This window comes from Carlito syrichta, unplaced genomic scaffold, assembly GCF_000164805.1.
Source record: "Carlito syrichta isolate Samal-C Ts95f unplaced genomic scaffold, Tarsius_syrichta-2.0.1 Scaffold314834, whole genome shotgun sequence".
Classification (NCBI taxonomy): domain Eukaryota; kingdom Metazoa; phylum Chordata; class Mammalia; order Primates; family Tarsiidae; genus Carlito; species Carlito syrichta.
Window position 1 is genome coordinate 192,649 of NW_007258930.1, and position 17,332 is coordinate 209,980.

General features: G+C 39.5%; 1 protein-coding gene across 2 annotated transcripts in view; it reads left to right on the top strand.

Annotated features, from left to right (window-relative positions):
- GLIS3 (GLIS family zinc finger 3) overlaps positions 1 to 17,332 on the top strand; it is a 471,312-nt gene that overhangs the window by 151,016 nt on the left and 302,964 nt on the right. For both annotated transcript variants that reach the window (XM_008072048.2, XM_008072049.1), the window contains 2 exons: positions 4,502 to 4,709; positions 13,433 to 14,549. In XM_008072048.2, the coding sequence (XP_008070239.1) occupies positions 4,502 to 4,709; positions 13,433 to 14,549 (1,325 nt within the window). The remainder of the gene's footprint in view (positions 1 to 4,501; positions 4,710 to 13,432; positions 14,550 to 17,332) is intronic.

Genomic DNA, 17,332 nt, shown 5'->3' on the forward strand with positions numbered 1-17,332 from the left:
GATGAGGTCTCACTGGGTTGCCCAGGCTGTTCTCAAACTCCTGGGCTCAAGTGATTTTCCTGCCTTAGCCTCCCAAAGTGCTGTGAGCCACTGTACCTAGAAATTTCTCATTTTTGACCTATTAAGAAAGTCATTTCATGCAATCCAACCTAAGAGCAGTGTTCATAATGAGTTGCTGGGTTAGTGTGTATTTCCTTCGCCAGACTGTGGGCCCTGTGGGGGACTGGGTCCACCCTGCTCACCTTTGTCTCTACATAGGGCCTGGCTCATGGTTGGCATTTGATGAGTGTCAGTTGAATGAGCAATAACCAAATGAGCTTTGGTTACTTCTCTCCCCCCAACCCATATATATTTCATGTTTATTTCTTCCTGTTTTTGTGTCATTTTTAGAACCAGTGGATAAACATAAATAATTCTGCAGGATGCAACCTCAGCAGTGATAATTGCGACATAATCAACTGTTTGACTTCAAGAGAACCCTTTTAACTAATGAAGACATTAATTAAAAACATACCACTGCTAAGATGACCTCTCTGTTCAGAAATTTGAAAACGCAAAACGTTTGCGTTCCCCACCAGCATGCAGAGATTTTGGCCAGAGTGTATGTGGCACTCAGAATGCCATCCACTCAGATCCTTATTTGAGCAGTAAACACATTTTTAAAACACATCGTGTAGACTCTAAAAATAAGCGGTATTTCAAAATGAAAACCAGTGCACAAGTAGTTGGCACATCTGGTAGTCACAAAAGTTGTATGGTTTGTTTTCAGGAATGACAAGCCAAGGAACATTCAAACTCGGCCAAACTTTTCTTCTATCCGTGATGACACCTGGTTTTTTAAAAAAAATTGGCTCCAGACTTAAAGCAGCAAGAATATTGGAAACGAGTAGAGAATTAAACAGCATCATTTACTATCTTGTTTTGTGCAAGGAAATATACAGAACATCAAGGAAGAGAATAGAGCAAAAAAGCGATGCAAGCATATAACAATCATCATAACAATGCAAACAACTATAGCAGCTAACATCAATTGATCACCTACTATGTGGCAGACAGTGCACTGAGTCCTCTGTGTGTGTTGTTATTGCTATATGCACAACAACTTTGTGAGGTGGTGTGAATTTTATTCTTACTTTGTAGTTGAGAAGACACATGGACATGGAGATAAAACATACAAATGTTCAGTAATTTTCCCAAGTCATACAACTTGCAGATCCCAAGCAAGCAATCTCTAGAGCCCACACTCCAAGGCACTGCATGATTCTGAGTAGTCTGGAGGTGTAGGTGTTCATTATGTCTGGCATTATGAAAAAAATTAGACGATTGCGTTGGGTGGAATGACTCGGTTAAACTTGTTTGCCTTCATGTGTGACAGATGATGCCATTTTCCAGAACATTCTCATGCTGCACCACAAACATTTACATGTTCCCCCAAAATTCACCGTACTCGTGCTTCAAGAACATTCTATGTGACACTTGTCAGAAGTTGTCATTCCTCTGTAGTTAGATGAGGTTAAAGTTCACCAGTGAATTTGGAAGTAGGAGGTAGGATAGTAGGAATTGGTGGAGCTGTTGGGGAGAGAAAAATTAACACTTTTTAATTACAGAACAAGAAAATAATATGAATGTACAAATCCAGGGTAGAAGATTGCACAGGCACCCTTGGCCAGTGTAAAATTCTGGCCCAGGAAGATGGATTTATAATTACCTTTTCCACTGGCTTCATCTTCCATTCAGAGCTAGTTAGCAACACTGTGAAGAAGCATCAAAGAATTGACTTGGAGGTTTTTTTTCCCTTTTCTTTTTAAATGGCACTGTGTTTCAAAAAAGACAACCAGGAGGGGTTCAGTGGGAATTATTTGTTAGTATTTAATATTCACTTATAAGTATGTTTTGTTTTCATTCATTCATTCTATCTTCACTGGATAGACTTTATTACCAGGTCCTGGGCTAGACATAGAGGAAGAAGAGATGCCTCAAACAAGCTCTTTAAAAAGCAGTAAAGTATAAAAGGTAGAAGATGGCATGTAAACAGTGCAGGCATTTTAAGGCATTTAATGTAGGCATGTAAACAGTGCAGTTTCTTGAAGCATTATAGGTACTGAGGTATGATGGCAAATGTGTGATGGAAGATTACGGGGAGAAGAAAGGAAGCATTGGTCAGATCCACCAAGTGGGCAGACGGGTAGAGAGATCATAGAAGGGTTGACCCGTGAATTGAGACTTTAAAGATAAAGAGGCACTCACTGGGTGGATAAGTCAGGGTAAGTGTATTCCAGGCAGAGACAAGAGCAAGAACAAGGCAAGGGTTAAAACATGTTTCTGCGATCATATTGGTGCTTGTCGATTCTAAGGTATACATATTTTTTGTTACAACATCTCTGGACACCATGCACTAGTTTGACTGGAAGTTCCTGTTCTTGCTGGTACACGAAATAATGGTACATTTTATAATATATGGCATTTTAGATGTGGTGAAATAAGGTATAGATATGCTTTGCCATCAAGTAGTACTTCTTGGGTGCTATTCCAGCTGCTATGTCTTTGTTTTGGGGATAGATAGACATTAATACCTTTTTATTGAAAAGGAAACAGGCATGAAATGATTGAGTTCCCTAGATAACTATATGACATTCAATTTGACAGCATACTTGACATCTGATGTTGCTTTTAATAGTAATGGCTGGTAGCAATGGAACATGTGGAGAGAATTCAGGTATCTCATATACTGGACTAGGCTATGAATCATCACATTGCCTTTTTCAAAGGTAAAAAAGAGAGTTTGAAAAGCTAATGCATATAACTGATTGGGTTTTGTAAAAATATTAAACTTATGATGCATTACATAAAAATATACTCACAACTCTTGGTGTCAAGATGAAGCCCTGATGAGGCAATACTTTATGAGTTACGAAAACAAAATATCTACAACTGATCTTCAAAGCACAAGAAGATGGGTCAGATATAAGCTTCAGTGGGTGGGGTAGTGGGGAGGTTCTTGTTTGTGTATCTGGGAAATAAAATCAGAGAAATTTCCATAAAATCAGAGAAATTTCCATTGGAGCTAGCAATCTTGGAAAACATCCAAGGAAGAACCTAAGCATACCAGAACAAAAACTTAAGCTCACAGATGTCATGAAACACACTCTAGTAGAATCAATTTCTGCTCTGTCATCAAATCACAGTGTGACCTTGGGCAAGTCAATTAACACTTGGATTTTAGTTTCCCAGATCGCTGGACTAAACCAGAGTTCCTATCAGATAACAATGCTGTGACTCTTCCAGTATTTTTGAAATTTGTCTGCATTGATGGGAACATGGTGATTGCTCCAAGTCTTGTTTGTCCTTTGGTTTTGTATGCTCTAGGAAGAAAAATGTGACAAAAGATGATGAGTAAAGATGCTTTTTGACTGTTAATTTATTTTTTGAAAAAACAGAATAGAAAATTGTACCCCCCAGGGCCAAGGAAAGTTACAGTGACACTTCTCCTTCTACTTTGATCCCAAACATATCAATGAAAAAGATGGAAAATTTAGTGAGAATTTTAAAGCCCAATTTGTTAAAAACTGAGATCATGTTTATTTTTGTTTGCTAGAAATGGGAACAGAGTGTACAGTTACTGAGTCTTGACCAGGTAGTTGGAAAAAGATGTTTGAAAAAATGCATCCATATAAAAAGAATGTCTAGAATGATTCAGATATTATTATTATTTTTTATAAATTAGTCATGGCAGTGTTTGGCTTTCTCAGACTTTGCTTTTCACTTTTCCATAATGACACAAATTCTTGTGGGTTCCTTTTTTTTGTTTCTTTCCCCTTTGGGTACATATTAAATTTTAGTCCATTAGAAGATTATTATCAATGAAAATGAAAACCCTATGTCCAATTTGTTTACCACACTGTTTTTCAAGTGAGTGTTTTGTTTACTATTCTCTCACCATGGTTTTTTAAAAAAAATTGGGTATATGTTCAATGGTATATGTGTTGGGATGAAGAGGAAAAAATCAAGAGTGGAGAGACACAGGCAGACTATGTCTTTTTAAAGACGTTCTTTGGAGGTTCAGATTTGGAATTAATTAAACCAGCTAAACAGGTTTTTTTCAGCAGTGTCAATTTTCCTTGCTGGATGATTTAAGATATTAGCTATTCTAGGATAAAACTCGATTTGATACAGGTAATCCCATCTATCTACCACCTTAACCCTTTAGATAAGATATTATAAAATATGATTATAAATGTAACTGGACACTTCTACAACAAAGGAGAAAAATTCAAGCACATTTGATAATGAGTGGTGATTATAGAAGGGTTTCTATTGTAGTATTATGGCTTTTTCATTGGAATTAGAGATAGCTTTTGGGTATCACCAATACTAAATAAATAAATAAATGACCCAAGGACTATCTCTACAGATGAGTCCTGATATAAGCGTGCACATGTCTGTATTTACTGATTTCTGATGTAAGGGGACATGAAAGCTAACCTGATTCATTTGTTTTTAGGGGCTCTTGGCTTTGGGCCTCAGTGCAAGTCCATTGGAAAAGGCAGCTGCAACAATCTAGTGGTCACCAGCAGTCCCATGATGGTTCAACGACTGGGACCCATTTCACCTCCAGCAAGCCAGGTCTCTACAGCATGCAACCAGATCAGTCCTAGCTTACAGAGGGCAATGAATGCAGCCAACCTGAATATACCTCCTTCAGATACCAGGTCTCAAGTTAACTTTTTTTTCCCTTTCTTTATGGTATAATCATACCCCACAAGTGTTTTCCCTTCTCTTCCTGAACACACACACACACCCCACCCACACCCACACACACACACACACACACACACACACACACACACACACACACACACACACTCTCTCTCTCTTTCACTCACACACTTATATACTCAAGTAACTCTTTCAATTTGAGCTTTGTAGGGGAATGTGTCTAAAAACGAATTCTGTGACATAATATCATCTTAATTGGGAAATGGTTTAATACCTGCTGTCTTGTGGTGTGAGTGAAATGAACACCAAATTTGAGATTTTTGCACCTCAGTGATTGAAGCCCAGTGTATAAATTTGTCAATTTCTGATGAAGCAAGTCACACCATGGCCCAGAAAATTCAGATGTTCCACGCACATCTATATTACCTGCCAGGTTTTTTGTGTATATGTTGCAGAATTTCCAGGCTGCTTTATAATCTGTTTTGTGTGTCTGTCCATCCACCCATCCACTAAAATATTTATTAAGTATTTACTGTCTACATAATATAATAGTTGAAGTTTAGGGAGACAGTAGAGAGAGTAAAGATAGAAATCATAAATTTTGAGAATTTTATGATGTGTCTGGGAAGATATACTTTCATGTATGAGTTATATAACATTTCAACACAATGTCTGATTAGGTGCCAGAATAAGTAGGTAACATAAATGCCATGCATCTATCTCCATGGGAGAGAATTGAATAGAAAGGAAAATCACCTCCTCAGACAAATTTTTATTTCTCTTAAGGTTGATATTAGACTGGAGGGGGCATAAGACCAAAATCATATGTAACGTTTGAGGTCAATTTCTATGTTTGAAATAAGTTATTCTATCTTTTGGAAGTTATCTTCTTGGAAAAACATAACCCGAAGCCTCTCAGTTCTGGTTCTGCCACATCTATGGTCTTGCAAAGGAATTTTATTCTCTGGGCATCTGCTTCCCCTTTTCTGGGGGTGCTGTAACCTACTAAGATGCTTTGCATTTCTGGGATCCTATTTCTTTTTCCTTTCCATCCTCCTTCTTTTCCTCCCACCCCTATTTTTCCCTCTTGTATCTCTGTGCTGTCCTCCTAGCTGCTATTTGAGACTCTGAAATCATAGTTTCTGAATCATTTATTTATGCCAATTTTTTTCATGAGGTAGAAACTTGTTTTTCACCTGAGACTTTTTGTGATGGGAAGCTGCTGTCATTTTCCCATTGATGATTATGCCTTAAGGGACTCTTCAGACTTGCTGAGTGCTGCATGTAAAATTAACTGTGCTCACGGGGTGGGTGTCATTGGGAAGCCTTCAGTTTCCTGTCTGTGGCAAGTCCAGCCCATGCCTTGAAGGCAGAAGTCATAATTAATGGAGAGACTGACGGTAGGCAGGGCACAGACTGCTCAAGCCATGTACCTTATGCAGTCTCTTTCATGGGTCGGCCAGAGAGGGGTCATTATCTCAGTGTTTTCTGGCATATTTGATTCCTTAGCATAATTTTATATCCTTAAAAGACAACCCCCTATAACAGTGCTCTGACAAGTGTTTTTGACTAGGTATTCTTAGAGTCCTTCTATGGGAATTTTTCTTTTTCACAGCAGGAGCAAAAGAACAAGAGTTGAGAATTGGCTTGGTAAAGTATGGAACATACTTTTGGCAATTTAGAAAGGTTGCATTTATTTGTGATCCTTAAATTGGTTTGTGTGTTTCATCAGAGGAGAGGAAGAATAAGAGACAACAGTTCAACTTGAAGACATTTACTGTCTAGAGACAAGAAAAGATGCAGAGAGAAATCAGTTTAGTGTTTTATTCACTGGGGCATGCTGCAGGTAGATGAAGGTGGGAAGGGGCCTGAACGGTCTAGTCAGAGAGATACTACCCTATGAAAAGCTGTGGAATTTATTTTTTTTTTTCTGATTACGTAATTCTTATTAATTGTAGGGAACATGGAAAATATGGAAAAGTGCCAGGCAGTAAAATGACTGTCATTCTGAATTCTATTGTCCAGAGACAACCATGGGTGGAATTTTGATATATATCCTTCCAATTATATGCAACCACATATATCATAAGCTTAGGCTTTCCTTTCTACTAAATTGATCTAATAATCTACATAGTTTTATAATTATCTTTTTGCAGTTAATATATTATAAACTTTTGTCATAAAAGTCTTCAGCATCATGCAATGACTTTTTCCTGCCCAAGATTTCATTTTATAAAGTATATAAATAGAACTGTAATTGCTTTATCAGTCTTTTATTACTGGGCATTTAGCTGTTTCTCTTTATTTTGATATTATAAATAATGCTTTATTGGATCAACCCTGTAAATCCTTTGCTGTACAGCTTGAATTATTAGAATAAATTCTTAAAAGTAAAACTTATTGGATTAAAAAAAGTACACAGTTTTGAGGCATTTTACACATATTCTCAAATTTTTCTGCAGAACAGATCTGGCCATTTATAAACTCTGTAAGTCTAAGAAAGTGCTTGTTTTCTCAGACCTTATCCATTACTAGGTATTATTAGTTTTATAACTTTTGCCAGTCTGATGTATAAAATATTATTTTATCTTAATTTGCATTTCTTATTTATTGATAGTGTTGAATAATTTCCATAGATTTATTGGCTCTATTTTTTCTTTTGATCTCCTTTAGGTATTTTTTGGGGGAGGTGCTCATCTTTTATTTTTTTATTTATTTTTAAGCATATTTTTTATTTTAAATTTGTGGGGTACAGTTAAGGGTTAGGTATACAAATATGCATTGTTCAGGCACCCCTGTTGATAAGGGGTGTCCCTCCCGTCCCCAGATAGATATTGATTACCATTAATCCCACCACCCTTGCCCTCCTTGTCACCCCACCATAGATTTCCACCACTGTTGATCCTTTTCTTATAGTATTACGATAGATGTTCAAGGTCCACTTATGAGTGAGAACATGTAATAATCAGATCTTTGTTTCTGTGAGAATCACTCAGTATTATACACTCTAGTTCCATCCAGGTTGCTGCGAAATTCATGATTTTGTTCTTTTTTATGACTGTGTAGTATTCCATCGTTATATGTACCACCTTTTTTTAATCCAGTCCTCTTTTGATGGACAGCATGGTTGGTTCCAGGTTCTTGCTATTGTGAACAACGCTGCGATAAACATGTGTGTACAGGTATCTTTTTCATAGAGTGATTTCAGTTCTTCAGGGTATATTCCCAGTAGGGGGATTGCGGAGTCATATGGGAGGTCGGTATTTAGAGCTTTTAGGAATTGCCACACTACTTTCCACAGAGGTTGCACTAGTTTACACTCCCACCAACAGTGTAGAAGTGTTCCCTTTTCACCACATCCTCTCCAGCATCTGTTATTTTTTGAGTTATTGATAATGGCCATTCTGACTGGAGTTAGGTGGTAACTCAGTGTAGTTTTAATTTGCATCTCTTTGATGATTAGTGAGGTTGAACATTTCTTCATGTGTCTGTTGGCCGCTCATGTGTCTTCTTTTGTGAAGTGTCTGTTCATATCTTTTGCCCGCTTTGTAATGGGGTTGTTTGTTTTTTTTTCTTTTCAGCACGTTTGAGTTCCTTGTAGATCCAAGATGTTAGGCATTTGTCAGACATGGAGTTGGCAAATACTTTTTCCCAGTCTGTGGGCTGTCTCCCTACTCTCTTGATGGTTTCTCTGGCTTTACAGAAGCTTGTCGGTTTAATGAGGTCCCACTTGTCTATCTTATCTCTTATGGTGCGTGCGTTTTGGGTTTTGTTCAGGAATTGAATGCCAGGACCAATTTCCATAAGGGTGTGTCCTGCATTTTCTAAGGTTCTTATGGTTTGAGGTTTTTCTTTTGATCTCCTTTAGGTATTTTGGGGGGGAGGTGCTCATCTTTTAAAAAAATCACTTCTTCCTTAACCTTTTTGAGTTGTTTATTTCAATGAAGAGAATTTTGCCTAATGCTGTATATTTGCCTTGATTAATATCCTACCCATTTCTGACTACCCCTCCCTTAATGATAACTGCATATGATACCTTAGCATCTTGAAGATAAAGGAGCCATTCTCAATTAGGCATTGTGTATATTTCCCCTAAACTGACCAGGTTGAGATGCCAATATGATAACCTTACACAGTGGCTTCATATTATACCAATCTGGCAAACGTTGGGCAGTAGAAAAGATTGGATACTACTTGCATGGGTTTGTGTATATTTAGCTTTTCTGGTGTTTTCACATGTATTGAGATTCTGCATTTTATGACTGAATACTAATAAATTGCCTGCAAGTCTTACTGCTGTTTAAGACACGATGGACTCAAGACAGAAAAAGTCTAAGTGCTTTGCTCAGCATCACTTAGCTTGTCAGTCACAAAGTGCAACTATCACCGAATAATGTCATTTCAGATCCAAAAGACACCACATTTAGCTGTTTATTTCCTAAGCCAGAAATTCTTGAAGATGGCTTCATTTTCATTTGGAGTGTGTTTACAAAGACCAGAGAAGGCTAAGATGACTGAGAATGGACTCTGGGCTCTCTGCAAATTCTAATATTTTATAAAGCCATCCTGTCTTCAGATACAGTGCTAATTCTTTTGGGGAATTTGCTGAAGTACATAGACAAGAATTTAAAGATAGACTAGCACTGCTCTTCTTTCCCATGATCTATATGTATGTGAAATATATATATTTTCTTGAGCATCAGTTTGAGGAATTCCATGTGTTATGTAAGTTAGAACTTCTTTAGAGCTTGGCATTGAACCAAGCAATCCAACTTGGACATTATGCCTCTTACAGCCCCAGGAATGTTAGAGTTCTTGCTTTATCAACCATCCTATCCTTCTTTGCTGATGGTTTCTGAGATTTAAAAAAAAAAATATTAGTTTTATTTTGTTTCTCATCTGTCTCTTTTTCTTTTATACATAACTCCAAGTTAATCAGTCATCAGAAACAATATCCTTAGGATAAGGTGAACACATAGAAATGGAGTTTGCTTTCCTAGGGTGATATACCTCTGTCACTTTCTTTCCCACGGGTCCAGTGTAGCAGCAAGGGCTACAAGTGAGAATCCTTTGGAAACTTTCACACTCCTTCAACATGTTGTTACAGAAAGAACAGAACATTTGGATGCTCATGGTAGCTTGTGTGAATTTAAGCCTATAATACCAGGTCTTTCAATCAAGGAGAGCATGGAAGACTACCTGTGAGATACAGTATGAGGAAGACAACAGGGAATGTGTGTGATACAGTTACATAACTGCCTGTGGAACATGGCTTACCTTATATTTCTTTAAGGACTTTGGTCCTTTGTGTGTGTGTGTGTGTGTGTGTGTGTGTGTGTGTGTGTGTGTGTGTGTGTGTCATTAGGAGGAATTTTTTTTTTTTGAGTTGGAGTCTCACTCCATCACCCAGACTGGAGTGCAGTGGCTACTCCCGGCCACCACAACCTCGACCTGCTGGGCTCCGGCGATCCTTCCACTTCAGCCTTCCAAGTAGCTGGAACTACAGGTGCACGTGCCCAGCTCATTTTTGATTTATTGTAGAGATGAAGTCTTGCCAAGTTGTCCAGGCGGGTATTGAACCTGCGGGCTCAGGCAATTCACTCACCTCAGCCTCCCATATCGCGGGATTACAGGCTGAGCCTCCGAGCCCAGCTATTGGGAGGAATTTTATAGAACCAGTTTTATTTTTTGTGAAATACAAGTTATTAAAAAAAAAAACAGTTTATTTACCTAACAGACAATATCAAATGAGATTATATATCGGGTAAATGTTTTGTAAGCTATAAATAATATTTAGTTATCATTATAGTCATTATTTATTCACTTTCTTAAGCAACAATTTTTGAGTACCTTGGTATGTATCTGACATTCTTGTAGGTATTGGGGAGATAAAAATGATCCTGTCTGTTAAAAGGCTTTTAATATTATTGAAGAATATAACACCCACATATGCCTGAAGTTAACTAAGTTTAAGATACGATATAGATGGTATATAACTTCTTTGGAAAGAGAACTCTCACTGGAAGCTAGTGTACTGGGGAGAGATTTCATGGATTAGAACTTTTAAAGATCAAAAGATCTGGGTAATTGCCCAGGAGGGAGACTGGCTGCTAGGCAAAGGCCATTTGGGGAAGTTTTGTTCTTACTAGGTGTTTGGGATAGAAGAGAGAGTTCGTTCTCTGTTCATATTATTGTTTTAATGAATAGAAAATAGAATTTGCTTTCTGAAAAGTATATGATAACTATCTTAGAAAACAGATTTCCAAGGAGTGACAGAATGTGCTTGTATGGGGTTATGCCCCGACTTGAACTGAGCCATAGGTAGGGATAATTCGAAAGAAATGAGAATCATTTCTTAACAATGGAACAAATGAACACAGATTACTATAGATTGCCCTCAAACTAAATAATATAATTTTATAAGCAAAGTGTACGGGTGGATAAAGTACTTTCTGCTAGTCGCTGCTTAAAAATTGAAAGTACTCCATCCAATATGACAGTGACAGGCAAATACACCACCCACACTCATTCACCTACCTACATTCACGTACACTCGGCCATGCAGCTCTGGAAAGCCCTGGTTCTTTATGTTCTGTGAATTTTCTCAGACTCAGCATAAAGCAAAGTCTGTTGTCTCTGCCTTATATATGATACAACCAGTGACTTAGTTTGGGTCCAGAAGCAATTCCTGAAACTCTTGGGGGAAGGGACCAAAAGGCCCTTGACTTCCAATCATCAGGAGCCTTGAGCTGAGCTCCGCAGGAAGAGCCTCATACTGCCAGGGTGCTGGGAAAATAATTGAAAAGTGTCCATGGGGAATTAAAAAACAGATGGTTCTGAAACCACTTTGGAGCTTGCAAGAGGACTTCAGCCTGAATGTAAGGATGTGGACCAAGAAAATATACCTATGTCAAGGGCAACTGGATATAAATTCCTACCATGTTTGTCACCGGTAAACATTTCCTCACTTGATGGTAACATCACATTGATCATGGTGTTATCACCCTACACTATGTATTTTGGAGCTGAGATGTTTTCTTACTGATATCTCATGCTTGTAGGTAATGGTGTTCATGGCTTCCATTTTGTGAAATGGAGTAAAAGGAACAGGTGGGATAAAAATGCTGCTCTTTTCCCTCAGTTCCTTTGCAACAGATTGATGTTTAACAGCTGGAAATCATAAATGTGTTCATTTTGAGAAGACATGCATTTTATAACATTTTCTTGTGATTCATGTATTGTCAGAGAAGAGCTCTTCATAGAAAACCAATGCAGGTACATATAAAGAAGCCAGAATTTTCTGATATACACCATGTCTGAGTTGGGAAATACAGTGTGTTATGTCTTGGCTCTTTGTGACAAATTTTCTATCCAAGGGACATAGATTTTCTCCTCATTTATTTTTAAGGCAACAATGTCACAGTAAAGCAAAATGAATTTTAAAGTGGCCAGGGCTACATTATGAACCATTTTGGCATGCAGATAATATATTGTGAGACATAGGACATGTTTTATAAAGGGTAAGAAGAACAGGAGAGGAATTGTAAAAATGAACTACTGAAAGCAAATGATCTGCTCTTGGCCCAAAGCTGCTCTGATTTCAGGACAAGAGCCTGTAGAAAACCTGACTAACAAGTGTGATTAAACCCTGCACAGATCCAGTGCATAATTTCAAGTATGACTTGTTATCAATGTGTTACTCACTTGTGTATTAGAGCTTTATATATTTTTTTCATTTCCTAGGATGATTTTATTTTTTCTTTTCTATTTTTAAGTCAGGGATCTCACTCTGTTGCCCAGGCTGGAGTGCAGTGGCACACGCTCACGGCTCACCACAGCCTTGACTTCCTGGGCTCAGGTGATCCTCCCACCTCGGCCTCCAAAGTAGCTGGGACTACAGGCATGTGCCACCACTCCTGGTTAATTTTTTTGATTATTTTTTGTAATAGAGATGAGGTCTCAAATGTTGCTTAGGCTGGTCTCAAACTCCTGGGCTCAAGCAATCCTCCCACCTTGACCTCCCAAAGTTCTGGGGTACAAACGTGAGCCACTGCGCCTGACTCCTGAGATGATTTGATGTTGTGTCTAAGCACTGAGACTGTGAGTTGCTATCTTGTAAAAAAAAAAACAAAAAACAATTCCTTAATATCAGTGAAACTGAATTATGAAATGACTAAAGTCCCTTGGATAACCTTTTGACATTGAGAATTTACTTTTTTTCAAATCAAGCATGAATTTGTTACTTTCCCAAAAAGATTTTACTTGAAGATTGAGTCTCTGTTTAGATTTGTATTCCCTGCAAGGCCTATTATAGCTTGCTGCACACAGTAGGTGCTTAACAAATACTTGCTTATTTGGTTTGCTGTGACAGATATCAATAATTTTCCCAGGTTTCTAATTTTTTCCCTATATTAAAAAAGATACTTAAAAAATTAAGGCAAGGACTATTATTAAAATATTAAGATTATTTATAATAGATCTTTTGTTATATTATTTCAGTGAGCATTAGGTTTTATTGTTCTTCTTGGTAGAATGTTATTTACCTGGAACTAAAAGCCTTGGATTTTTATCTTAGCCCAAGAATGTGTGTTTAGCAGAGAATGTAATTAGGGGAAATACTTAAGGGATTGTCAATGCAATGTTCTTTTAGCTCTTAAGCAATCCATATCCTGCTAAAACGTTTATCTTTTTTTTTCTTCCTTTCTGGCTGTTACAGGTCCCTCATTTCGCGGGAGTCTTTGGCGTCCACGACTTTGAGTCTGACGGAAAGTCAGTCGGCCTTGAGCGTGAAACAAGAGTGGTCTCACAGCTACAGGACTCTTCCTTCCCTTTCCTCCAGTCACAGCTCTCAGAATGGCATCGATTTAGGGGACCTCCTTAGCCTTCCTCCCGGGACATCCATGCCCAGCAGTAGTGTCTCTAACTCATTGCCATCCTACCTTTTCAGTATGGAAAATAGCCACTCTCCTTACCCAAGCCCTCGGCACTCATCCACCAAGTCCCACTCGGCCCGCTCTAAGAAGAGGGCCTTGTCCTTGTCCCCGCTGTCCGATGGCATCGGGATAGACTTCAACACGATCATCCGCACGTCGCCCACCTCCTTGGTCGCCTACATCAACGGGTCCAGGGCTTCCCCAGCCAACATGTCGCCGCAGCCTGAGGTCTATGGGCATTTCCTGGGGGTGCGCGGCAGCTGCATCCCCCAGCAGTGCCCAGTGTCCAGCGGCCAGAAAGGCGTGCTGGTGGCCAGCGGCGGCCTGGCCCTGCCGGCCTACAGCGAGGACGGCGCGCTGGAGTACGAGCGCATGCAGCAGCTGGAGCACAGCGGCCTCCAGCCCGGCCCGGTCAACAACATGGTGGTGCAGCACGGCCTGCCGGGCCCCGACGGCCAGCCGGCCGGCCTGCTCAAGACAGAGCGCCTGGAGGAGTTCCCAGGCGGCGCCCTGGACCTGCCCTCCGCGCCCCCCCTCCCTCCTCTGCCACTGCCCCAGGGCCCGCCACCCCCCTACCACGCCCACTCGCACCTTCACCACCCGGAGCTGGTGCCCCACACTCAGCCGCTGGCTCTGTCCCAGGCCGCCCTGGACGACGACGGGGAGCTGGACGACGTCGGGGACAAGCACTGCTGCCGCTGGATCGACTGCAGCGCCTTGTATGACCAGCAGGAGGAACTCGTGCGGCACATCGAGAAGGTCCACATAGACCAGCGCAAAGGGGAAGACTTCACTTGCTTCTGGGCTGGTTGCCCTCGAAGGTACAAGCCCTTCAACGCCCGCTACAAACTGCTGATCCACATGAGAGTCCACTCCGGAGAGAAGCCCAACAAGTGTACGGTGAGTTTCTGAAGCCCAAGGGGTCAGGGTCACCTCTCTTGAAGGCCCAGCTTGCTTTTCTTGCACATGTTTTTCCAAACTTGGCCCAAGGGTCAGGGCACGTTTTCTTCTTTTACGGGGTTTAGATGTGTGGTGGAGATGTCCGCGACGTGGAATTTATCTTTAACTTGGTGAAAGGGAAGGCTTCTTTCTTGATTAGTGGCTCTCCGTTTCTAGATTCTTATCTGAATAGATACATGAGCCATCCTGGGAGAGGAGGTCAATCTGCCACACGGCCTAAAATCTTGAAATGGAGATGCTCTCCAGGCACAAACGAGTTTCCTTAATATGAATAGATGTGGAGGGGCAGAAGAACATACGGCGCCATCAGCAAGCTTTAGCTCTTTTCCAAAGTAAATATTCAATTCTCTCCCCTTTTCTCCAATAACTAGAGAGAATTGGGGCAGGGGGAGGTGGTTCTAATACTTGGAAAGGAACTCACCACTTAGCTACTTGGCTAGTAAAAAAGTGTTGCCGCATGCACCCACATGCCTCCACACTATACCTTCCAGGGTTTAGAGCCTAGTTAATGATTTATGGCCAGCATAAAAACACCCAGGGGATGCCACAGGAGCAGATACTCACAGGATTTCACCTAATTTTAAAAAGAAATAACTGTGGAGAGAGAAAAGGAGAAAAATCCACGGAGACGGGAATGTGCCTTTGGTGTTGAGGGAAGTGGGCGTGATATCTCTTTCTCTCTCGCCTCCCCCTTTCACAACATCCATCCTGGAACTCTCTCTGTTTCTTGGCAAAATTTACTATTTTTGAATAATATGATTCTTAAATGATTTCACAACAATTTCACACCTCACAGAAACCCTCGGGGTTTACAAACAGGGCATCACCCTTGGGATCACAGGATGGCTTTGCACAATCGCAGACAGCTCACTTAACTCTTGGAAAAAGAACATATGTTTTATATTAGTTAAGATGGACAGAAATATTTCTTTTAGAGTGAAAATCTGATATTTCTGTGTACTCCTTGGATATTGAGTATGGTACAAGTCACTAAATATGTGGAATATATAAATCAATTTGAAAAGAAACTTATTTTGGACTGCAGTTCCCCAACCAGAGTCCCTTCTTTCTATGGTATGTCATGATGATGAAGAATCTGGATCATGTATATGTCTGATTGTAGATTGGCCACATTGCCTGATTCATGTAAAAGAAAATCAAATGGATGATGGCTGTAATGCGAGTATTAGAAGCACTTTTTCACGCTCAGTAGTTATTTTTGAGAGAGTTTAAAAAATTTTGGTGGAATGGAATTGCTTTTCTTGTAATTACATTATGCCCCACATTGTGATTTTTCTTGAGGAAAACGTGAGGCTCATACATTTTAAGAATGCCAGGTTATGTGAGTGAAAAGAATAATTACGTTCCAGGTGGCAAAACCTTACTCTGTCACTGGAGTTCTACATTTAAAATGCCAGAAAAAGAGACACGCAACTGAAGGCAATTCCATTTACTCTGTTTGGAACACACCGGACTACTGCAGGCAGGAAAGACATTCAGTCTCTGAAGGAAAACAGTCCAGTCTTTTAGTTATGACTAATCCTGGCTGAAAATAGTTTACTGGATTTGGCTTTACTGAAGTAAACATAAAGACTTGAATTATCTAGAAAAATATTTTTTGCATTGCAAAATTAATTTTTCTGAAATAGGATTTCCCCGTTTCCCTACTGTTCCCAGACTTTGCAAAGATGTATAACTTTATAATGTTGACTTTTGTGAAAGTGCATGATGAATATTAAAAATAAAATAGTTCAGTGAAAGAATAAGCTGAGAGCTGAATGTTTGCAGGCCTCTGCATAGCTTCTCACTGCATTGTTCAGAATGGGTCTGGGAGGTGATTTCTCCCTCCTAATCTGCCCACTCCACACTTCTAGGTGGAATCTTTAAAAAATTTAGATTGCTAATTTATTATCATATCAAATCTGGGACCCTAAAGCATTTACTTATGCATATTATAGTGTACATGTATTTACGCAAAACAGGATTTCTTAGGAGTTGACTAATGTTGCAGTTCTAGTTCTGGGACTCTATATTTTTAGCAGGAAGACATCCATTTTCTTATAAAACATACATATCATGGACATTATGTCTTCTGAAAACTGTTATGCTGCTACATGTCACCTGCTTGATTTGTAGGACTATAGCCAACTGGCAGCAATTAATTTTGCTGTGGAAGTTTGGCAATCCTCTTAAGCTGTAGGCCACAGATGGAAGACATTGTTCTTAAGGTGGATGTACATACACCTGGAAAAAAATTCATTATTTTGCCTTTTACAAAACCAATCTTTCTACTCTTGGAATCCAGACATATATAAATGTTACAACTCAAATGTTTCATCTCCCACTGCTTGAAAATCTGATAATAGTTGATTCAAAGCTCAAGATATTTGCCAAGTAAAACGACCACATTCTTCTTTTGGAAATATGAAGTGATCTTTAGTTTGGGTTTTTGTGGTGTATCATATGCTACGAGGGCTAGGGGCAATTTAAATTATAAATTATAAGACGCAGTCTTTTTTTTTTTTTTGGGTCAGGGTTTCATTTTGTCGCCCAGGTTGGAGTGCAGTGGCATGATCATAGCTCACCAAAGCCTTGACCTCCTGGGTTTAAGTGAGCCTCCCATCTCAGTTTCCTGAGTAGCTGGGACTCCAGGCACACACCACCACATCCAGCTGCTTTTTAAAATTTTTATTTTTTTTAATGATGAGGACTTTCTATGTTGC